The 24,080-nt window shown below is 45.7% G+C and overlaps 1 protein-coding gene across 1 annotated transcript in view; it reads left to right on the plus strand.

Moving 5' to 3' along the window:
• The window catches only part of CAPN5 (calpain 5), a 192,280-nt gene that overhangs the window by 145,445 nt on the left and 22,755 nt on the right, over positions 1-24,080 (plus strand). Inside the window, exons 4-7 of the mRNA XM_082245916.1 lie at positions 10,415-10,623; positions 15,470-15,662; positions 19,048-19,241; positions 21,330-21,407. Coding sequence (XP_082102042.1) covers positions 10,415-10,623; positions 15,470-15,662; positions 19,048-19,241; positions 21,330-21,407 — 674 coding nt within the window. The remainder of the gene's footprint in view (positions 1-10,414; positions 10,624-15,469; positions 15,663-19,047; positions 19,242-21,329; positions 21,408-24,080) is intronic.

The following is a 24,080-nucleotide window of genomic DNA, read 5'->3' on the forward strand; positions in this document are numbered from 1 at the left end:
GTAAAAAAACAAAACAAAAAAAAAACAAAATAAAAAATTGTGTGTGTGTGTGTATATGTATGTGTGTATATGTGTATATATATATATATATATATATATATATATATATATATATTTTTTTTTTTTTAATAAAAAAAAAATAATCAAGTCTATCCCCTCTGCCAAACCCAACCATTTTGTTATACCTCCCACCTTTTTATGCACTCCTGTAAAGTGGACCTTTTAGTAGTTGCACAAGTTTTCATGAATACATTTCTGATACTGTACATCACAAAATGCAGCAACAGTAGAATTAAAAAAAAAAAAAAAAAAAATATATATATATATATATATATATATATATATTCATTAATATAGCTGTCTGAAACTTAGTCTGATGCATTGGCCAGACTGTGATGATTTCATCAATCTTTCAGGCAGTAACCAATACTGTGCATTGCAGCTTTATAGCAAGTCGCTATAAAGGTGCAGTCTACTTCCTCCACTGCAGGTAGCGTTCAGTTGCTGTGGTCTTGTAGCTGGAGAGGAACACAGTTTCTCCATAGGTTTCCTGGGTCACTGGGGAAACAATCTGGTTGGACGAAGCCACCCCATGTGACTCTGGCAGCCATCTTGGGTTAGGCAGAGCCTATTTATGGCCCTGTCTCTGAGGTGGTTTTACGCTTTTGTGAGTTGGTAGAGAAGGGACAGGTAGCCCTCCTGTTAAGGGCAGCACTATCATTAGAGGAAGGTTCCTGAGGAGGGAAAGCGTATGGGCTGCAACTTCTTTGGACATCATCCCATTTGGAAATGAGACAGCAAGGTCCCATTCTGCTTTTAACAGATGCTGTCAGTCCAGCTAATACCTCTCTTCTCATTACTGGAAACCTTGAGTGTATCCTGTTGGGAAGCGTTCCCAATGGGTTTGTTGTGAAGTGTTGCCGTGCTGTTTCAATTTAGGTTTTTACATTGCACCTGACTGTGTGAATTCTCGCCACACCACGCTGCACCCCCACCTATAGGCATGCAAGTCCAAACCCACCTAAACTACTCTGCCGTGAAAATGTGAAACCCAACAGGCAATCATAGGCAGCAGGGACATTTCCTGCCCCTTAGCCGCATATATGCATGTATACATGCAACTGCAGGGAGGCTTTGACCGCTTCCCGGTAGGAGAGCTCAGGCGGGTTCAGGCTCATGTCTGAACATGCTTAAGCAGCTCATCACTAGTCACAAGATGGGGAGCTGCTGCAGGGGCTGATCTGCTTCAAACAATTTGAAAACAGCCAATCACTTCAGAATAGGGGAAATAAGGGGGTAGGTGGATTTGAACTGGTGGGGATAAATGTACTAAAATGTGTCACAATATATAACCTGGAAAAAAACACAATGTGGCAAAGTGCTAAGTGCATGCAATAGGTACTTCAAATTAAATTGTAATCCTAATTAATGAACATCTGTAGCAGGTATAATCAAACAAAATGATAACATGCAAATAATTCATGATTTAAAGTGTTACAACATAAAAAAAGGTGCTTTGGTAAACAAATCCATTAGTGATCCTTTGTACAGTCCATACCTGAGTCAATATAAGGTGTTGAAATCAAATTTACAAAAAACAAGTTAATAAAAAATCAAAAATAATATAAAGTGAAATTGGTGCTGCCAAGGTACATGCAATCGAGCTGTGTGTTCGTGTCTCACTTGTGCCCCCCCTTTCTTGCTGCACTAACTGGATAAAACTGGATAAATCTCCCCACTAGGGGTTAACCAGCATTCACAGTACCACTGACTGTAAGTAAAATCCTTATCCAAACGGATGCCTCAGTGATCTCACGTAAAGACAATAATATCTTCCATAGCGTAACTCCGTATAACAATACTTTATTGCGCAAATAAATAGTGCACTTTCATGAATTCAGATAATATCCGGTGTTTGTGTGGAAGCCCGGGGCGCGATGCGCTCCACGGACTGAAACCGGTTGTGACGCAATGATGCTGTAGCTCCGACGTACGCGTTTCTCCACAAAGACGTCAACTGAATCGGCGCCATATTGCTGCTCCATCCGGCTTATATTGGATGCAGCAGCCTTGCAACTTGAAAAATGCCTCGCTGGAATTCCTCATTTATTTATTTTAGCGTTAACCCCTAAATGGGGACTAATGCTGGTAAAATCAAAATCATGTTATCTCAGAGTTCATAGGCTACCGCTACCACCAACATAGTTTACAATAATGCCTAAAAACATATTTTAAAAAAAAAATATATATATAATATAATATAGCTTTAATGTTGAGGGAAAAAAATGTTTAAACTATATAAAAAAAATATATGCATATGGACCAGATCAAAAGAAGTTTGTGTGTGATTATGGACCAGAAAGGGGATGTTATGCTAAAATGTATGTGAAAGAATAAAATGATATAGAGAGAAGCAGCCAAATGGTAAATCGGTTAATCATTCATAAGTAGTAGAGGGAGGTTAGAAATCTATCTCTCATTTGTGGGAAAAGAGGCCAAGTAGAAGATTTATGTAATTAATCATTCAATATAAAGCAGTTAAGATCTATGTCTATATTTAGGCCTTCTGGCTGGAGGGAATTTTAATATGAATATCCATTTAGTTTCATTCTGAGAGACCTTGATCCTTTTGTTGTCTCCCCGCCAATATCCTTTTATTAGATCTATTCCGTAAAAACTAGAACAGAGGGATCTTTGTTGTGGGCTTCTCTAAAATATCTTGAAATACTATTCTTAGTGAAACCTTTTCTGATGATGTTAATGTGCTTTCTGATTCTGACATAGTGGTCTTGTGGCCCTGCCCACGTACTGGTACCGGCGAGGGCATTGGATGACCTATGGCACGTGCATGCTTGCACATGTCATAAACTCCTTAATTTCATATCACTTGCCCGTTACTGTGGAGCTAAAGGATTTTTTTCCTTGGTTGCCTTTGACTAGTCCTACAAGGTAAGCACTTCTTGTATATAAAGAAGTCTTTTAAATTGGGAAACAGACTGGTGGTTCTGGGGGATCCAGGGCATTATGAACCAGTTTGTTCCTAAGCATAGGTGCTTTCCCATATATGAACCTAGGTCGTTGTGGGAGTAATTTCTTCATTGTTTTGCCTGATTTCAAAATAGGCCAATGCTTTTTTCAGTATACCTTCAACTTTTTTATATTGCCTATTGAAACCAGTAAGGAAGGCAAATTCCATATTCTTCTTCTGCAGTTCCCTCGAATTCCCATAATTTGTTCTTTAGGTACATTCCCTGTCCACTTCGGGTGATGGCAACTTTTAGTGGGAATATATCCATTACGGTCGGTCTGCTTAAAGAAAGTCCTAGTGCTGAGTCTACCATTTTCTTTGTATATTTGGAGATCAAGACAATCGATGCCATCTTGGTTCCAACTTCCCATAAAGGAAATTCTGTATTAATTGGAATTTATTTTTTTAGGGACTCCTCTGTGCCTCTACAGATTATTACGATATCCTCGATTTATCACCTGTAAAATCTCAGGTTGGGTCTCTCCAAATTATGTATTTGCTCTTCCTTCCACTTATTCATAATTAAATTCGCTATGCTTGGAGCGTATTTTGCTCCCATGGCTACTTCTTTTGTCTGAACATAGAGGCCCCCTTTATACCAAAAGTAATTATCGGTACTAATCGTAGCCATTTCCAAGCCTTCTAATATGTATCCTATTTGGTCCTGCTTTTGATCTGTAATCTTGTGTAGTGCCCATTGCACACTGTTCAGACTATCCGTCTATACAATATTGGTATACAGTGAACTCATGTCAATGGTGACTAAAAAAAATCTTCATCCCCCTACTTGTATATCTTTAATTTCCAAAATAAGTTTACTATGCTTTAGGTGGTATTTTCCTTTGCACACCAGTTTTTGCAGGTATTGGTCCAAATATTCCCCCACGCTTGAAAATAGGGAGTTTATGCTGCTGTTTATATGTCTTCTTGGGGGGGTTTTCTTTTGGTTTTTGTGGATCTTTGGTAGATAGTATATTATTGGTGTCTTAGCTGCTTCAGCCTCCTTTTTATTCAAAATGCCCCTTTCTTTCCCCTTTTTAATGAATGTCTTCCTTTTTTTTTTTTTTTTTCTCGTATTTTTTCTTTGGGTTATGATTTAGCCTTTTATATGTATTCTCCTGCCTCAGTAGACTTTTTTATTTCCTCCTCCTAGTCGGTTTACTTCAAGATAACCAATCCTCCCCCTTTATCTACGGGTCGAATGACCACTTCTTTTTTCTTCTCTTTTTAATCAGAAAAAAATTCCTTTTTTTGTGTCACATGGTCATTTATAAAATAGACAAAAATCAGTCCGTACAGACAGTAAGGAGGAGATAGTACACAAGAAGAAAAATAATTCGGTACACATGACGACAACTTGACATGTTATTTCCAGGAATAAGCGTGAACACACTTAACTAATGTACCCCATCTTAAATCTTAATTGTATCCCAGATGTCATTCTCTTTAGGTTTATGAATCTTCAGTCTCTTGACATCTTCCTCTACAATCTTCTTAAAAACCTCTAAGCTATCATTGCCTGGATTTTTTTTGGGTTGAAAACAGTTATTCCTTAATTTAGTATTGTATTGTATATTGTTTGTTTTCTATATTGTTTGTTTGATTTGGTGTTTGTATCACTGTTCTTTTAAAGGGAAAAAAAATGTTTTATATTACATATTTTATTTCTGACAAATTTCTGTAAATCAATGTAAACCTCGAATTTGTCGAGGGTTCTTACCTGGAGAGTATTTGAGACCTAGATCTAAAATCTTCATCTCCTCCTCACTGAAGGTCACATCGCTCAGATTAAAAATGCCTGCCCCAATTCTCTTCTTTTTCTTTGTCCCCCCCCTCATTTCCCCCCTGGTCTGTTTTTTCTCTTTCCCATTCATAGTGTCTGGGTGGTAGTTCTGGTCCTTTCCCCCAGTTGTCTCTACCTAACTTTATAATAGGTTTCTCCAATAAATCTGCTGACCTCGTGAAGATCAGAAACATTGGGGGGAGATGTTCTAAAACTGGATCATGCAATCTGGTGCAGCTCTGCATAGAAACCAAGCAGCTTTTAGGTTTTATTGTCAAAGCTTAATTGAACAAGCTGAAGTTGGAAGCTGATTGGATATAATGCCCTGCTGCACCAGATCCTGAGTGCTCCAGTTTTAGGAAATCTCACCTATTGATTTTGTTTGCTGCATGCTTCTTTCAGGTCAGTGCCTTAGAAAGTTTGAAGGCCCCAGACAGCCAGGTAACTGGTATTTTCAAAACCAGGGGATCATTGTCAGCTTTGTCACATTAACCGATCAGCAGATACTGCTTACATCCAGCACAGCTTAAAGCGATTGTAAAGGGTAACGTAACATTTAAAAAAAAAAAAAAAATTCTTACCTATTTGCACAAACCACAAACCTCCTCTTCTCGAGTCCCCTGCCGGCGCTCCTGGCTCCTCCCCTCTGTCCAGTGTCCCCCCCTCTGTCCCCCATGGGCAGCAGTGCACATGGGGGACAGAGTGGGGGACACTGGACAGAGGGGAGGAGCCAGGAGCGCCGGCAGTGCCCCCATGGGAGACTGCTGCCCATGGGGGCACTAGTGCATGCTCGCTCTCGAGCGCCTATTGACACAGTCAGCGGGACACGGCTCCGCTCCCTCGTCAATGGCCTTGCTAGACCACAGTGGGAGACGGTGCCCCAGCAAAGCCAGTGAGACCCGGAAAAAAGGGGAGAGAAGAGCTGCAGACATGCACATCACTGGATCGAATGAGGACTTAAGTAAAAGGGGGCGGGGGGAGGGTTGTGAGGGAGGATACTGATGCCTAAACATTTTTTTCCTAAAATGCAAGACATGCAGACATTGTTGACTTCTGATTGGTTGCTCTGGTTACTTTCTTTTGCCGCTTTTCCTTATAGAAACAACTAGGTGTATTAGTACCCAGCTGATGATGGAGCAACCACAATGATAAATGGAGCAGCTGCTTGGTTGCGAACGCTCCATTAATCAGTTCTCGGCAGGCTGTATAGCCGGGGGTTGTACAAACTCGCCCTGGCAGGGAACAGATGTCAGTCAGTTCAGATTTGATGTAGACGTATGATTTCTTGGGCTCTGAGCAGAAATTTGTGTATTGTACTGACCTGAAGGCAACTTCACTTATCTATTACCAATATTGTTCCCCAATCCTGCAGAGCAGTCAACCTGTCCACATATATGGTGAAATGAATAGATGGTGCCCATAGCAAAGGGTTATAAATCGGGTGTAGGAACAAACGCGGCATTGATTGTTGGTAATTGTGGAAGGTTTTTAACATCCACAGTCTGCAACCAAACAAGTGAAACTGGTATAGAACTTTGATTAAAATTGCCTTTTGGCGAGTAAACTAGTTTATGTTCTTTGATTGAAAACTGGGAAATTATAGATTTGGTAGATTGAAAGTGGATGGGAACCTTCCAGAATTGGTAATAAAATTGGCACATGTGTGGCCAGCAGTATGCACCTGATGACATTGGCGCAATCCAATTTTAGCAGGATTAAAAGATGATAGGACAGAGTCTAAGGTAGGTCAAGGTGCCACAACCCTTGTACATATATTTCACATAAAAAGTTAAAGAAGGGATCAGGATGTATTAGGCACCAGAAAAATAAACAAAATCTTATAAAACGATGATATTTATTGAAAACCAAAACCTGAAACCGCAGTAAAAACAAGGCTGATATAATGCTGTTGTGGACAAAGACCACCAATCAATACACGTGCCATATTCATATGGTTTCCAATTTAATCAGATCTTGACCGACTGTTAAATGTGAGCTGACTCGTTTCAATTTCTAAAGATTCTTCATTAGGCATAGATGAGTGGTATGTCTTACAATAACCTTACAATAACAGCTAGATTAAAAAAAGAATAGCGCACACATGCAAAAGAAATGACTATCAAATATGAAGACAATCCATAAATAAAATTGGGGATTTGGTCCCACCATATGGCCATATCGTGCTCAAGCCCACCACTACGTCAAAGTACCCCATTGTCAGTGGGTCCTACACTATCCATAAAAAAAGGGTGAATCCAGCCTCTCTAACCCTTGGAGATAATACTTCTTGCTGGGAGAGATGTGCAAATGCACTACAAGGGACTCCTCCTATATCTACTTGATATTGGACACTGATAGAGTACAGGTGTGTGTGGGGGGTGGGGTGCTCAACTCCAGAAGTCTGGTCAGGCCGAATACATAATAAACAAGCAAAAAGTTGGGGGAGCAAACCCTGAACATGTATTTCTAAAGCTGGTGCAGCTATGAACCAAGTGACATGCATATTAAAAAAGAATAGTGCACACATGCAAAATAAATGACTATCAAATATGAAGACAATCCATAAATAAAACCGCTAGATACCTAATTAGAATCTGCCAAAATTCAGGACTACTGCAAAGGGATGATTGCTGGTAACCCACAGAGCGGACTAGCCAGGACGACACAAGGACACTCCACTCCGCTCCATCCTGTATGTTGTGCTATACAGTATGTTACAAAGCTCAGCTCCACTCTGTATGCTGTTCTGTATGTTGCATAACTCCAAGTCAGCTTCATTCTTACAGCAATGATCTGTTAGGGATCACCCCTTCTTCCCACAATGCAGTACGAAGTGTCTGAATGACCAATCACCAGGTCCTAATGCTGTCACATGGGGTGGTGGAAGAGTCCTTAGCCCTGTGTAGATAGCAGGGATTGTGAATAGGTAAATTAACCTATCGATGCCTGTGTTCCAAGGTGAAAGGTTTAATATAGTTGGTTCCTGATGGATGTACCCCCCTGTCTGGTGTAGGTTAAGGGGTTGTTAAGATCCTTGCTGCTGTGGTTGACTTATCTTTTATATGTACCATATATTTAGATTGAGGAAAAGGAGACAATCCCTTGAGGGGAAGATCTCAATCTTAATGCCAGGATTTACAGCTTTGGAAAGTATGTGCGATGGATCCAGCATGCATTAGTAGGAGGAGGCCATTGCAAGTTATTACTTAAGTGGTGGGATGTAATTATGGAACATCCGTGATCTGAGCACTTAAGGGCTGGTGAAAATTCTGCTTATTCTACACTTTTGATGCATTTCGGCGGCATAGGGTTGTAAAGAGGATGTTTAAAAGCAGTCTCCCCTGATCTCTCCTAATGACACTTTAGTGGTAATTAACCTTCACTATATGACTGATCCTCAGCTGGGGTACTGTGGACATTTCCATAAATATAGACTGTCAGAATACATTATGACCATGCTGAAGGATGTTCTAATAACACAGAACTTTGATAATAAGTTGTGACTTTTATAAAATGAGCACATCATCTGGTGCTCATTTTAGCAGCATTTTAGAGAATAGGTACTTATATCATGGGGTATTTCAGTCTTTCTCAACCTAATGGCAATATTAGGTCAACAATTTTGTGAGCATCTCCTTTGTGTATAAACAACTTTAGAGTGGGTAATTCCCCATCAACAGCTTATTGGGCCAGCACCGACTGCTTCTTTGGGGTTGGACCGAACCAAAGCTTATTCCTCCTCTTGAGGTTGCCAGGGGTTCCTTGAGCAGTGACCAATAGGGAGCTTATCTCCTACCTACTCCAGCCACTGGTGCATGGGGGCCAGTCTACATTGACCATTAATGTTAGAGGGACACCAACATTTTTGGAGTGGCACCTACAACTTCCATCCAGGTTAGGAGAACCCAAGCTCATTTCTCCTCTTGAGGTTGCAAGCGGTTCTTTTGAGCAGTGACCAATAGGGAGCTTATCTCCTACCTACTCTAGCCACTAGTGCAAGGGGGCCTGTCTACATTGACATCTAATGTTAAGGGAACACCAACATTTTTGGACTGGCACCTACAACTTCGTCCAGGTTTGGAGAACCCAAGCTCATTTCTCCTCTTGAGGTTGCAAGCGGTTCCTTGAGCAGTGACCAATGGGGAGCTGATCGCCTAGTCACTAGTGCAAGGAGGCCCATCTACATTGACCTTTGTTAGGAGGCACCAACATTTTTGTACTGGCACCAACCGTTTCCTTCTAGGTATGGACGGAGCCCAAGCTCTTACCCCCTCTTTAGCCTTGAGAAGTGACTAATGGGGAGCTGATCTCCTACCTATGCTAGCCACTAGTGCAACACTTAGTTGAGCCATGTCTTCACTGCCCCCTCCTAACTGCTCCCCCTTAAGCTGCAAAGGCAGAGGACAGGGGTGTACACATGCTGTGGCCACAATGCTTTCCTTCTCCCTGTTGTGCTTGGCAGTTCTGCCCACCAAATGCAACCCAAGGCAGATGGTTGCGGCATAGTGGTGCTGGTCTTTAGGTGTTCAAGACAGAACGCCTCCTCAACACCTGTCAAGTACCCTCTGAAGTGTGATTCACCACAGAGAGCTAGCGCTAGTGTAAGCTAGCCCTCAGTGTCTACGTTTTACTTGTCTGTTGTTGTTCATTTAATTTTGGAACTGCATCAGATTAATATCCGGTTGCCTCTCCTGCCAAACAGGGCTGTGTGGTCTGGCAGAGGTGTGTAAATCTCAGGACTGAATAGACAGAAATGTAAATACCTTTGGCAGTTGAGACTCCTTCCTTTTTATGTATTTAATTTTTGTATTTAGTGGTTTGCCTGGAGTCCAGCTTTAATCTACAGATTTAGATTTATATAGTGGACTTCCTCTGCAGTATTTTAGGTTGATCACTGAAAACATGGTAACAAATAAAGAAACTATCGTTGGCATCTCAGCAGCCATTCATTTTTTCCCCCATAACATTTTTTAGAAAAGAAAAATGCAAAATCTACAAAGTTTTCCACGGAAACCAACAAACCTCATGATCAGAGTGGTATAACAAGTAAAACCGGCATTTTGTTCCTCTTAAAGCGGAGTTCCGGCCACAAAATTTTTTTTTCAATAAAAATACTCCCGGGACAGTCAGGGCTAGTACAGAGCGTCCTCTTCTGCGTTCTCTTCTCCCAGAATGCCCTGCACCGGCCCCGCTCGTCACTTCCGGTGCAGGCGCGTCATCCCTCCACAGCTTCTGGGCATGCCCAGAAGCTGTTTAGCAGGGAATGAGGCGCCACACCGGAAGTGTCGAGCGGGGCCGGTGCAGGCACATTGATTCCTGGGAGCGATGACGTTCAGCTCCCAGGAATCAATGCAAAGAGGAAGTGACGGCGCGGGCCGCGGCCGCAGAGGGAGGAAGTGGAAGAAAGGTGAGTATATTTTTCTTCAATAACAAGGTAAGTAAACAAAAAAAAAATTGTAACTATCCATTTCTTTTTCAGGTGAGCAAAAGCAAGCGGATGGCCCAAAAATGTATTATGTCGATTTTGTGGCCGGAACTCCGCTTTAAGTTTGTTGTGCGGTTGCTGCATTTGTTAACCTTGTGTCCTCCTTTTGTGTGTGAAGGTGATTCCCAACTGGAAGGAACAGGAGTGGAACGCGGAAAGGCCTGAAAATTACAACGGGATCTTTCACTTCCATTTCTGGCGGTTTGGGGAGTGGATAGACGTGGTGATCGATGACAGACTGCCGACAATCAATAATGAGCTCATCTACTGCCATTCCAATGAGAAGAACGAGCTGTGGTGTGCGTTGCTGGAGAAGGCTTATGCCAAGTACGTAGCGGCCCCAGTGCTTTCCTCTTATGTTATAGGTCCATCACTACAATATTTTACTGTACTGTATGTACCCACAGAAGGAGGAAGTCCAAGGTAAGGTGATGAAAATTGTCTGTAAGGGGTCCTTCACACGGGGTGTACTACAGTGTACGCCCATGCAACGCTGTGTTTGTCCGAAGGGGGATGCACAGGAGTTCCATGCATGCTCGTGTAGGCTGTCCCATTGGTGTATGCCGCTTCTCCCAATTTCAACATCTGTGTTGGTGCGTGTCCCCAAACTCACAATGTTTGTGTTCGAGGCCGTTTCCCAGCGCGGATGTCAAATTGGGAGCTACAGGTGTGTCAGTGCAGCTGCGTTATTATAAAGGATTTATATAGCGCCAAAAGTTTTGCACAATGCTTTACAATATAAAGGGGGACAGTACAATTACAATACAGTTCAATACAGAAGAAATAGTAGAGTCCTGCTCGTGGAGCTTACAATCTAAAGGGAGAGGAAGGTGGTACAAATAGCTGCAGGGGATTATCTGATGAAGGTGACCCAAGTACATTTTTTAGGTGGAGGTGGAGTAGGCTTCCCGAATAAATGAGCTTTTAAGGATCATCTAAAGGCGGACAGGGTAGGAGCTAACTGGACATATTAGTATAGGGAGTTCCAGAGGATGGAAGAGGTTCTGGAGAAATCCTGGAGGCAAGCATGGGAGGAGGTAACAAGGGAGCTAGAAAACAAGATGTCTTGGGAGAAGTGAAGTGGATAATTTGCACGATATCTCAAGATGGATGGCTTTGTACCTTGTCGATTAGTATTTAGAATTTTAGACATTGGGCTAGTGGAAGCCAGTAAAGGGGTTGGCAGAGAGGGGCAGCAGTTACGGATTGGTTGGTGTATAGAATCTGGCAGCAGCATTCATAGTAGACTGAAGGGGGGGAATAATCTCTATAAAGGTAGGCCAGTGGGGAGAGAGTTGCAGTAGTCAAGGCGGGGACACCCAGGCCTGCTGATAGGGGGAGACCACCAGTCCTCCTGTAGGGAGCCTGGGCACACAGGAGGGCCCCAATAGCACGGGGAATTGGTGAGGTCGGGCAGGGAGGCAATTACAGAAGGTTGCCCTGTGCAGCAGCGGAAAGCCAATTTCTCCCCCTCCTGCCAGCTTTCAGCTGCTGCGGGGAGAGCGACAGACACAGGGCATCGTTCCTGTAATTGCTGCTCCAACACCGATCCCCCTCCCTGTTCTGCCTGCCTCTGATTCCCCCCCTCCCCATGTGCCCCCCTTTCACTGTGCCACCCCCCTCCCAGAGCGCTGCAGGCTTCCCTGTCCTGTTAAAAAAATAACACTTTCTAAAAAAAATTAAACATTTGTAAAAAAAAAAAAAACAATTAAAAATGCCAGGTAGGTTGTACGGGGCCCTGTGATTTCAAACAGCAGCCCTGGGAACATCTGTGCATCCCCATGCTGGTAAACACGGCCTTTCATGATAATTCGCTGTAGTTCACCCCTGTGAGGTTATTGATCAGAAAACGCAGGCTGAGAAGACAGAATACAAAACAGCATTTTAAAGACCGAAAACAATATTATGAAAATGTACTTTTTGGAAGCCAGGTTCCCATTGTGGCTTTTCTAGGTTCTTCTAGGATAGCTAAACCCAAGAAAAAATGTAATGTGCTGCAGCATTCAATTCTAGCCCTTAGATGTGATGTCTGCCTTAAGCTGCCCAGTTTGGCCAGTTCAGCAGAGACTTTCCGTCTATAGGCAGACTGGTTGTACTGGAGTTGATCCACTGTTAGACTTCAGTATAACCAGCATGTCAGGTTATTTTTGTTCAATCAATGGCGGCGCCTATCTCTGCCAGCAGTAATCATTGTATTCTGACTGTGGGAAAACCTCCTGCTGAGGGAATCCCCCATCAACACACAGTGACTGCTCTCCCAGGTCTCTGCCTCCTGATTGACTGAGAAAAAGCAGCAGGAGCCAGTGGCGTAGCGTGGGGGGTGCAGGGGGGGCCGGCCGCACCGGGCGCAACATTTGGGGGGCGCATCCTGCACCAGTGTCACACTAGCAAACTTTAAAAATTCTTCCTAGTGTGTCACTCCAGCCGCCGCCATCTTCAGGCTAAACGATGGCCGGCCGGCGCCCTGTGATTGAGCCAACATTGTCATGTGCGGCAGCGGGGCTGGCCAGTGGCAGCGCCCCACCTCGCTTCTGGAGCCCGCCTCGCTGTCTTCTAAGTCAGCTCTGCATGTGCCTCCGTCCCGCCTCCTCTAAGCTCTCACAATCCTCCCCGACCCGCCCCCTGTAAGTGCTCGTCTTCACCATGTGGCAGAGTGGATGGATCATGAAAACGGGTAAGTCATTTTGCTGGCTGCAGGACTAGACACAGTCTGGGCAGGAGGTGTAGTTAACAGTGCAGTGTAGTTTAGTGGGTAGTAGTAGTGTAGTGGGTATTGTAGTGTAGTGGACAGTGTAGTGTAGTGGACATGGTAGTGTAGTGGACAGTATAGTGTAGTGAACATGGTAGTGTAGTGTAGTGTACAGTGTAGTGTAGTGGACATGGTAGTGTAGTGGGTAGTGTAGTGGACAGTATAGTGTAGTGAACATGGTAGTGTAGTGGACAGTGTAGTGTAGTGGACAGTGTAGTGTAGTGGGTAGTGTAGTGGACATGGTAGTGTAGTGGACATGGTAGTGTAGTGTAGTGGACATGGTAGTGTAGTGGACAGTGTAGTGGGCAGTGTAGTGTAGTGGGCAGTGTAGTCATGGACAGTGTAGTGTAGTGTAGTGGACAGTGTAGTGGGTAGTGTAGTGGACAGTGTAGTGTAGTGTAGTGGGTAGTGTAGGGTAGTGGACAGTGTAGTGTAGTGGGTAGTGTAGTGGGCAGTGTAGTGTAGTTTAGTGGGTAGTGGACAATGCAGTGGGTAGTGTAGGGTAGTGGACAGTGTAGTGTAGTGGACAGTGTAGTGGGTAGTGTAGTGGGCAGTGTAGTGTAGTGGACAATGTAGTGAGTAGTGTAGTGGACAGTGTAGTGGGTAGTATAGTGGACAGTGACGTGTAGTGTAGTGGACAGTGTAGTGGACAGTGTAGAGTATTGGAAAGTGTGGTGTAGTGTAGTGGACAGTGTAGGGTAGTGTAGTTTAGTGGACAATATAGTGGACAGTGTAGTGTAGTGGACAGTGTAGTGGGTAGTGTAGTGGGCAGTGTAGTGTAGTGGACAATGTAGTGAGTAGTGTAGTGGACAGTGTAGTGGGTAGTATAGTGGACAGTGACGTGTAGTGTAGTGGACAGTGTAGTGGACAGTGTAGAGTATTGGAAAGTGTGGTGTAGTGTAGTGGACAGTGTAGTGGATAGTGTAGTTTAGTGGACAATATAGTGGTTAGTGTGGTGTAGTGGACAGTGTAGCGCAGTGGACAGTGTAGCGCAGTGGACAGTGTAGCGCAGTGGACAGTGTAGCGCAGTGGACAGTGTAGCGCAGTGGACAGTGTAGTGTAGTGGGTAGCATAGTGGACAGTGTAGTGTATTGGAAAGTGTAGTGTAGTGGGCAGTGTAGTGTAGTGGGCAGTGTAGTTGGCAGGTAGGAATCAGGTAGGTCAGTGTAAGGGTCAGTGTCGTGGACAGGTAGGTCAGTGTAGTGGCCAGTACAGGAATCGGGTACGTTAGCGTAGTGGACTGGTAGGTCAGTATAGGAATCAGGCTGGTCAGTACTATTGTAGGAAGGGACTCGAGGAGTGCTAAAAGTCTGCAGGTTTGGGGGTGCAAATTACTTGCCTTGCCCCGGGCGCTGACAACCCACGCTACGCCACTGGCAGGAGCCATTTGCTCCCGCTTCTGTCAATCACAGCCAGGGAGCGGGGGACGGAGCCAAGCCCCATTTTGTTTGTCTTATGGACACACAGAGTGGGGCTCAGGAGCAAGCACACACGAGTGGTATGCATTGTACTGCAGTGCAGGGGTTGCAATTACAACTGGGCTCCATGCTCCTGGGGGCCTGTGTGGCTCCCCTGTACACCTGGATAGGAGGGGCGGCTGGTGCAGCTTGTAGAGAAATCACTGTCCTCCTCTTTCCTCCTGTAGCTGCAGAAGGAAAATGGAGGAGATTGGTTCCTCTGTATGCTGCCCCCGCCACTCCTTCTATCCAGTCCACTTGTGTTTTGCTGTCTCTGGACCCCTGTGCACCCCCCTGCCCCCCCCCCCCCCCCCCACTGTGCTCCCTCCCCTCTCCTGACGGCTGCTGCAGGGGATGTGTCACAACAGAGAACCAGGAAGGAGTGAGTAAATGTGAAATTTACCAGCTCCTTCCTTTTCTGAATGGACAGTCCTAATCAGTGACATTGTAAAAAAAATGATAAAAAATAATACAATTAAAATACCAAAAAATAAAAACTACTGACACCAGTGGGTGAACTTCCAGGATCACAAAGGTAACACTTGTGACCGGGCCCTGGCATTCCACCACCACCGTGGGGAGGCCCCAAAATGGCAGGAAGGTCTGGGGGGCCCTTCATGGTTTCTTGCACCAGGCCCTGAAGGTTCTAGTTATGCCTGTGCTGCAGTACTATGTGGTTTGGCACCGGCAGAGGCACTGCCGGTGCGTTTGGGGTGCTATTAACATTGCATTGGCATCTGCATGTGGATTGGGTTCGAATGTGGTGGGGGGAAACACTCGCACTGCATTCTGGAGTGAACCGGCCCTTTGTGTTTACATACTCTGTTAGTGGGGCACAGAAAAAAATTCCAACCGAACCAGAAAGTGTAACTCTTCTATTCAAAATCTGGCCTTTAAAAGGCAGCCTAATGGAACGTGAAGCGTCCTCCTTCCCAGCTCCCCTAAACCTCTTTCTTCTGATTACCAGGCTGGCGGGATGCTACGAGGCCCTTGATGGCGGGAACACAGCGGACGCCCTTGTTGATTTCACCGGCGGGGTCTCTGAACCCGTAGAGCTCTCAGAAGGAGAATACACCACGGACGCCAATAAGAGAAATGATCTTTTCGAGCGAGTCCTGAAAGTGCATAATCGTGGAGGCCTAATCAGCTGCTCCATCAAGGTCGGTCTTTGTTCCGCTAATAGAACGCTTAAATGAATGTAAAATGTCATGCCAGCGGGAGATCGGCTGTGTTACTCGTGTTAATAAGAGCTTTTACCTCCTCTTATAAATAGAAATGTCACTTATAATCAAAACAGGGGGTCTAGACACGGAACACCGCATTACTGAGATCCACTGAGCTTGTTAAAGAGGACCTGTCATGTATTTCCAATGGTGAATCAGAATTGGGTTTGTGTGAAAATACATATAAAGTCGATTTCTGGCAGTATTTGATGCACACACGGAGCTGACTTTTTTTTTTTTTTTTTTCAAATTTATTAGAAATTAGAAACAACATTCACAAACATTGTACACACTCAGCAAAGTTTAGCATGTGGCAAGGTATAATAACAAAACTGAAAAACCAGAACAACATAATAATGATAATAAGTGCATACCCAAATATACATAGAGAAAGGCATGGAGAACGGCATAAACAAGTATCAGGCAATCAGAGTATAGCTCAACGACAGCCAGTGCTGTTTTTTGGCCTAGGGCCCTAGGCCAACAAGGCCCAGGCCTAGGGCAGCACTTTGCAGGCTCCCCTAGTCCTCCCCCCCCCTCCCCTTGAGAATCTTTTTGGCCAGTGGTTGCTAGAGCTGCCTCTCGCACCCCCCTCCTCTTTCTCACCCCCCCTCTTCCCTCTCTCTCATTCCCCCTCTCTCTCTCACCCCCATCTCTCCCTCCCATCCCCTCTCTCTCTCTCCCCCATCCCCCCTTTCTCTCTCTCTCTCTCTCTCATCCCCCTTCTCTAAATCTCTCTCTCTCTCTCTTCCCCCCTCTCTCTCTTTTCCCCCCTCTCTCTCTCTCAACCCCTCTCTCTCTCTCAACCCCCCTCTCTCTCTCAACCCCCCTCTCTCTCTCAACCCCCCTCTCTCTCTCAACCCCCCTCTCTCTCTCAACCCCCCTCTCTCTCTCAACCCCCCTCTCTCTCTCAACCCCCCTCTCTCTCTCAACCCCCCTCTCTCTCTCAACCCCCCTCTCTCTCTCATCCCCCTCTCTCTCCCATTCCCCCTCTCTCTCTCTCATCCCCCCTCTCTCTCTCTCTCTCTCGCTCTCATCCCCCCCCTCTCTCTCTCTCGCTCTCATCCCCCCCCCTCTCTCTCTCGCTCTCATCCCCCCTCTCTCTTTCATCCCCCCTCTCTCTCTCCCACCCCCCCTCACCCGCCCCTCTCTCTCTCCCACCCCCTCTCGTGAGATCTCAGGGGTTCATGCTGGGACTTGTAGTCCTTAAATTTTGGAGGGAGTCACATCCGTTAAAAAGGAAGGAGTGGGGAAAATTTACATAGGAGGAGGGGGCACCCAATTTTAGTCTTGCCTAGGGCAGCACAAAACCAAAATACACCACTGACGACAGCGAACCAAATACAACATCAGAAGGAGCACAAAATAAGGTATGCAGTGCGGAACTGAGCATGCGTGTAATTGCAAGATCATGAGGATACCAAAAATACTTTTTGCCGTAGTAGGGAAGGGGGAAGTGGAGGGAGAAGCAGAAGGGGGGTGATGAATGGAGACTACGGCAGCAGAGATGGAGGGGATAGAGGAAAAGAAGAAGAGAAAGATGTAGATGAGAGACGAAAGAGATGGTCGTCCCGCGCGGGTGACTCCGCTTCAGCGACCAGCATCAGGGCCAGTACTCGGAGCCTGACCCTCATCCGAGAGTATGAACAAGTTCCAACAGTCCCATGTTTTGGCATATCTTTCTCTACCCAGTTGGGTGAGTACCAGGTCTTCCAAGTCATTGATCGACTTCACTCTTTGCAGCCATAAGGAAATCGTGGGTGGAGCTGTGTCCTTCCAGCGGAGGCCAATAACAGAATTTTTATATCGCGTCGGTGAGATTGCAGAACCGTGGAGTAAGAAGGCAGGGTCATCAGGGATAACATAATCCGTCATCAGTTGGATTATCCTGCGTACATCAGTCCAAAAGCCCTGAAGTTTAGGGCAACTCTAAAAGATGTGGACGAACGTGCCCCGATCTTGCGAACATCGCCAGCATTTACCAGAGGCCTCAGGGAAGCTACGATGGAGCTTAACCGGAGTGTAGTACCAGTGTGACAGAATCCTATAGTTGGATTCTTGGATAGGGGCGCAGATAGAAGATTTGAGAGCGAACCGTACAATGTTCCGTCTTTGGGTTACAGTAAATGTCCTGTGGAGTTCACCTTTTCACCATTTCAAAATACCCGGCAGGATGAAATCCTCCGGGGGCAAGGAGAGGAAGGAATACAGCTGGGACAGTGCATGAGGCAGGGGTCCATGACCCATCAGTAGATCCTCGAAGGGCGTTGGGTCTCTTGCAAAGAGGGAAGGAGGGCCCAGTTCCCACAAAAAGTGAAGAAGTTGCAGTGCCTGCCAATGGGAAAGGAAAAACGGGCCACTCGATGAGGTCAACTGGGAGAGGGAAGGCCAGGCACCCCCAACAGTAAAGTGGACAGCCTGGAAGCGCTCCCACACCCATAAGGTCTCTGAATCTGTTTCGCTCACAACCAGGAGGGAAAGTCGGGTTACCCAGAATCGGGAATAGCGGAGTGCACGTCTGAAAGACCCCTGCTAAAGGCGATCGACGCACAAGTACGAATCGTCGGGCCTATAGTAGGGTGGAGTTTAACTACGTCGGGAAGGTCCCGGAGACACCAAGGGGCACGAGGGAGACACAATGGGTACAAGGACAATTCCAAAGCCACCCAAAGTTTCAGGCGAGCGTGTCAAAACCAATCAGTCCATCTAGTCAACATGACCGCCTGCTAGTATCGTCTGGGATCTGGTACTGCTACTTCCCTATGGGCTTTGGGTAATGTGAGAGTATGCAGGGGAGGGCTGGCAGCCTTAGGCCTGGGGGGCAAGTCCAGTCAAGTGGCCCATTGAACCACCGAATCAGCTCCACATCCATCTGCACCACATTGCCCAGAGAGAGAGAGGGAGACTGTCTGCTCCACATTGCCCAGAGAGAGAGAGAGAGGGAGACTGCTCCACGTTGCCGTACAGAGACACCTGCGTCGGCTTCCCCGCTGACAAGCAGGGGCACGCCCCCTAGACTCCCCAGAGCAAGCGTCGTACATGTACAGCGATTTGCCTGGGAGGCGGTCGGGAAGCAGTTAAGTAAAACTTGAATTGCAGTGCATACTTGTACTGATGCTTGAACTGAATTCTCTCAATTTCTCAGTTTTGAAGTGCTGCGGCAAGAGCAAATGTACTAAACTGCACATGTCTGTTCTGAGTCATGTTAATGTCATCAGGGATGGATCCTTACATCTGATAGGTTCTTATAAGCAGCACCTCTAAATACAAACTCATCCCATTGTCCTAAATCTTATCTGTAAATGCCTTTTTTTTTCTCTAGGCGACTTCGGCGGCTGACATGGAAGCGCGGCTGTCTTGCGGTCTGGTAAAAGGCCACGCCTACGCTGTGACTGATGTACGGAAAGTGCGCTTGGGCCATGGGCTGCTGGCATTTTTCAAGTCTGAGAAGCTGGATATGATCAGAATGCGCAATCCATGGGGTGAACGAGAGTGGAACGGGCCATGGAGTGACAGGTAATTCTGCACCAATCAGAAGTGTTTCCAAAAATGCCAGGCAAATTTGTGCCACCAACACAAACTATTGAAGGTGTTCTGAGTGCCACTTTCCCTAGTAAATCAGATTGTCCGGTGTGTGGTTAGGCCGTGTCTAGCTACTTGTCATGAAAGAAGTAAATTAAGGATTGTTGTTGTCTTGAGCTCCCCATCAGAAAAATGCTGGTTGCCTGGCTGCCTCTTGGTTCAATAGGTTTTCACTGACCTGAAACAACTATGTACATCAAGAGTTCTGACTTTACTAGTTCCAGATTAGTGGCTCCTAAAGTATTGAAGCCAGAGGATTGGCATAACAGGCAGTCAGGAAGGGATAATCCACTCCAGACCGTATATTATGTAGCACCCTCCTAGGTAGGTGCTAGTGAGAGAGTAAAGTTTTTGGCTCTGTCTGCCTATCAGAGAAGCAGCATGCAAATCTATATTGCTTTCTGCCTACCAGAGAGCAGGATCTGTGAGTGAGGTCTGCTCATGGTGCTCAGTGTGTGATTCATTGAGTCAAGATAGTGTTTCACACTGGTCCAATAGGGATGCATATTGGACAGTGGAGGAAATCTGACCAATGGGTACACAGGCTTTGATACAGCCCCAGTGATTGGCACAGACTAGCAGTGTCGGTGCATTGTGGAGTGTGGTATAAAAGCCAAGAGCACATATGCTGCGGGGTCTTTGGCTGGTGAGCAGCGTCCCAGAGGGAGGGTGGCGGCTGCCTCCTCCTCTGTAGCAGAGAAACGTGGTCACAGGCGGTCGACCCGGGGACCAGAAAGAAGCCCAGAGGTCCATGAGAGCTGACTGAAGGGGTAGAGTCACTGGAGACCCTCAAAAAACATTGTGAGTACAGGGGCTTGTGTCTAGGGGCCTGACCTGAGGGGGGCCAACCTGGTATGAAATAGTCAGAGGACGGGTGTCAGCAGTGTGTCAAGTGAAAGGGGGTACTAGGTGTGTATCCCGAAGATCATTCATCCTAACAAGTCATCTGTATGGAGACTTAATCTTAGATTCACCTAGTGGCAATGTAAATCTGCAGCCTGGCTGCATCTTCAGACAGGAGTCCTTATCTACTGTGAATAGTTCAAGTTGGAGTATCCCACTCTTCCCTTCTCCCATCCCTAATTTAAATAAAACCACAAAAACAACTACATCCCCCTAGACTGTTCATTAACTGAGCCAAGGAGTAAAGAGTTAAATTGTGCATGCTGCATTTGCTATTGGTAACCCAGGGGGATCCCAAGGTGAACAATCCAGCAGTCCTCAAGGGGGCAGTGCTACATTTATAAGGGCTCATTTAGGGCCGGTTCACACAGGAACGCGCTGTGCGATTCACATGCAGTTCTGTGCGGTGTGATTTCAGCCCATTCATTTTAAATGGGATGAAATTACACTGCAGCGCACCAAAATAGTGCATGCGCTACTTTTGCAAACTCATTGCAACCGCATCGCATAGTACTTTTGTACCATGCGATCCTGTGTGGGCAAATGCATTGAATTTGCTACTTGCATTTCGGGTGTCAACTTTTATATTGACACCCACTGCAGTGCATTTTGAATGAGGTGCGGCAAACGGGCATGGAATGCAGGTTTCCGGCACCGTGGTCTGTTGTGAACTGGCCCTTTTACCATAATCCCTGCATTCTCTTTGCAGTTCTGCGTGCGTGTTTACATGCAATTGTACTGCGTTTCCAGTGAATTTTTGGCATAAAAAATAGGCAAATGAGCTGCGGTTTTATCATCCCCTGATCACCCAGCTCAATCTTTCATTCTAGGTTGGTGGACAGTACCACCAACAAACGTGCCCCGTTCAACTGATTGGGGCTGCACTGCAACCATGTGTAATGCACACAGTTGTGGCATGGTGCTGCAGGCTCACAAGGGTTAAAACAGGCGTCCGGGAGGTGACATATTGTCCATTATCGGCCTGTCACTTGCGCTCTGAAAAGCAATCCATTACAGAAGTTACGGTGATATTAGTGCCACACATACAGAATAGGTGGATTGGGAGAGTGGTGCAAGTACCTTCACTCTGTGTCACATGGCTGTTTTTTCCCTCCACAGTTCAGAGGAATGGCAAAAAGTGAGCAAGAGCGAGCGGGAAAAACTTGGCGTGACAGTGCAGGATGACGGTGAATTCTGGTAAGTTATTTGCTAGTAAAATCTTTGGGTATTTGTATGTAAATTTTGGTATAATATAAAGCAAACCTAGAATCTTCAGGGACCCGATGCAAGAAACCATGAAGGGCCCCCTAACAGGGCCTTCCCACTGATCCCGGGGCCCTTTTACTGCCATAGTGGGACCATTTTTTTATAGTCCTGAAATGCCAGAGCCCTGTTGCAAGTGCGACCTTTGTGACCCTGGTAGTTCCGCCACTGGTATCAGTATTTTTAAAAAAAATTTTACCATTATATTTTATTTTTTACCTATTTTTTAGGGCTTTGGTGAAATATCAGGGCTCTAAACAGGCCTTGTCTCACTTTTGAGACCGAAAAAGGGACTAAGGACAGATTTATCAGTCCCTTTCTTTGCAGCCTCTGCTGCACAGAATGAATGAACAGGAATAGCTCTGTACAGAGCTTCCTGTTCATTCATATATAGTACTGATCACTGACTCTATTCATTAAGAAAATTTAAGACTTCCATTAAGACTTCACTGTTCTCCATCCTGACACATCCCTCGCAGCAGCTGGTGGGAGGGGGAGAGGGGGGAAACCTGGCAGCGTTGTAGGGGGGTGCTAGGGGAAGCACACAGGGGCCTGGGGCAGCAGGACAGGGATAAGGAGGTGGCGGGAGTGGCATGTGGAATAACTGATACCCTCCATTTCCCTTCTGCAGCCGCTGATTGTCTGTTGAAGGGAGAGGAGGAGAAGCGGGCATTCAGCGGCTACCTGGGTTGGTTCCTCTACATGCCACCGCCCTCCTATACAGGCCAGAAGGGGGGCCACACGGGCCCCCCTGGAGCATGGGGCCAGGTTGCAATGGTGACCCCTGTCCAAATTGACTTCTAGACCTAGAGGCCTGTGCATATACACCCATACCTCTGCTAGGAACATGTGCAGCCATTAGAATTTCTGCATGTGGGCACTACGACTACTACTTTTCTTAGAATGGGATTACGGAGTGGATCTAAAGCAGGAAGAAAGACTCACTGCTGAGGGGCTTTACTTGCTCTGTTCCTGCATGAGCTGTGCTGGTAATGCGGTGGCAGCATGGTGCATCATAATATTAATAAGCGAATTTTTGCTTTTTATCTGCTTTCACGCTGTCTGCTTTTGGGGCTGCTCAACCACATCTGAACACATGTCCGATTTAGCACCGGGCAGCTCCAGCCAAATAAATAAAGGAGCTATTCACAGTGTACAGGCTTCAGCACCCAGTGAATGAGGCTAAAGTGGTTGGGAGAGCCTAATGGGGATTCAGAGACACTAAATTCCCATCAGGTCCACTCCCTTTGTGATTGGCTAAATTGCTTTGCATGCTGTCAGTGACGAGGAAGAGAGCGGACCCGATAGGTAACTCTTCCCTCAGCTTCTCCATTCAGCTCCACTGACTGTCAGCATTACGGGTTGCTGGAAGCCAATCAGCTAAAGCTGACCGTATGCTTGATCACTAGAGACTGGTTGAGGTGGGAAGTGGGTAGTGGCAGCAAATATTCTGCCCTGCTACACAGCGTACAGAGACGGGCACTCTGCTTGTCTCTGTACGCCAATGTAGAGTTGGTCCTAATTACACCCACCTTCATTTTCTACCAACTGGATAGAAGTATTTTTCTTAATTTAGTGCAGCCATAGCACCCCTTTGTAAAAATGGAGCTTTTAAAAATTACCTAAATCTGTTGCATTTTTAGCTAACAAAACTGTCGGACAGGATTATTGAATCTGCAGCAGGCCATACCTCCAGAAAAATGTCAAAACGTCCATATTCATTCCCCTGACAGAGTCCTACAGAACATTTTGCACACGGTATTTTAGGTATACCACATTTAAGGCCTTGTATTCTGTACTCTTGCTGCGATCCCAGTATCTGTACCCTATTGGTACTGTAGATGAATGTTTGCAAAATAGTCCTTTTAATACTGTACAGGACACTGGGGATGGCACTCGGACAACAGGTATGTTTCACCCTTATTTAAGGGGGATGATAGGAGACATTTGTAGTACTCAGGGGTTCTCATCCATGCATGTTGAGGGATTCCAGGGTGGTCCTGCTGAAGAGGAGAGGACTAATTTACAGTTCTCTCTGGACTGGCAAGCTCTCATTTGAGACCCAGAATTCTGAGACTTAGAGAGACTTTGGGTGGGAAAGAACCTCCAAATCCTGATTACAGGGACTTTGGTCTCGATAGGGTTACCGCCTCTGCAGAGAAGGCCTGAAAGGAGTTGACACCCATCTGTGAGGTAGAGTGGAGTAAGTCACAACTGTGAACATCTGGAGACAGGGTTTTGTTGAGCTCCTACGGTCTTTGCGGTACCCTCAAAGCAGGCAGGATCCCATTGTGGGACTGGTATATTGGCGGTGAGCCATTATGTTGTCTTGATTATACCAGGATTATGGACGGTTTGCTTTATTTTTGCTGAAGAACATTTTTTGTGTTCTCGTTTTGAGAGTCCAGTAAAGACTGTTACTTCTACAAGCGGTTCAAAGTTGTTGAATTTCCTATGAAATTGGGTTAGAGCCTTTTCCCTTGCAGTACAGATAATTAAAATATCATCAATAAACAGTCCATGGGTAAAAAAAAACATTGAAAAACACTCTTCATTGCCTTTAAGCATTGATGAATATTCTTAGGGCATCACATTGACTTTATTAGT

Source organism: Pelophylax lessonae, assembly GCF_965119305.1.
Source record: "Pelophylax lessonae genome assembly, chromosome: 2".
NCBI lineage: Eukaryota > Metazoa > Chordata > Amphibia > Anura > Ranidae > Pelophylax > Pelophylax lessonae.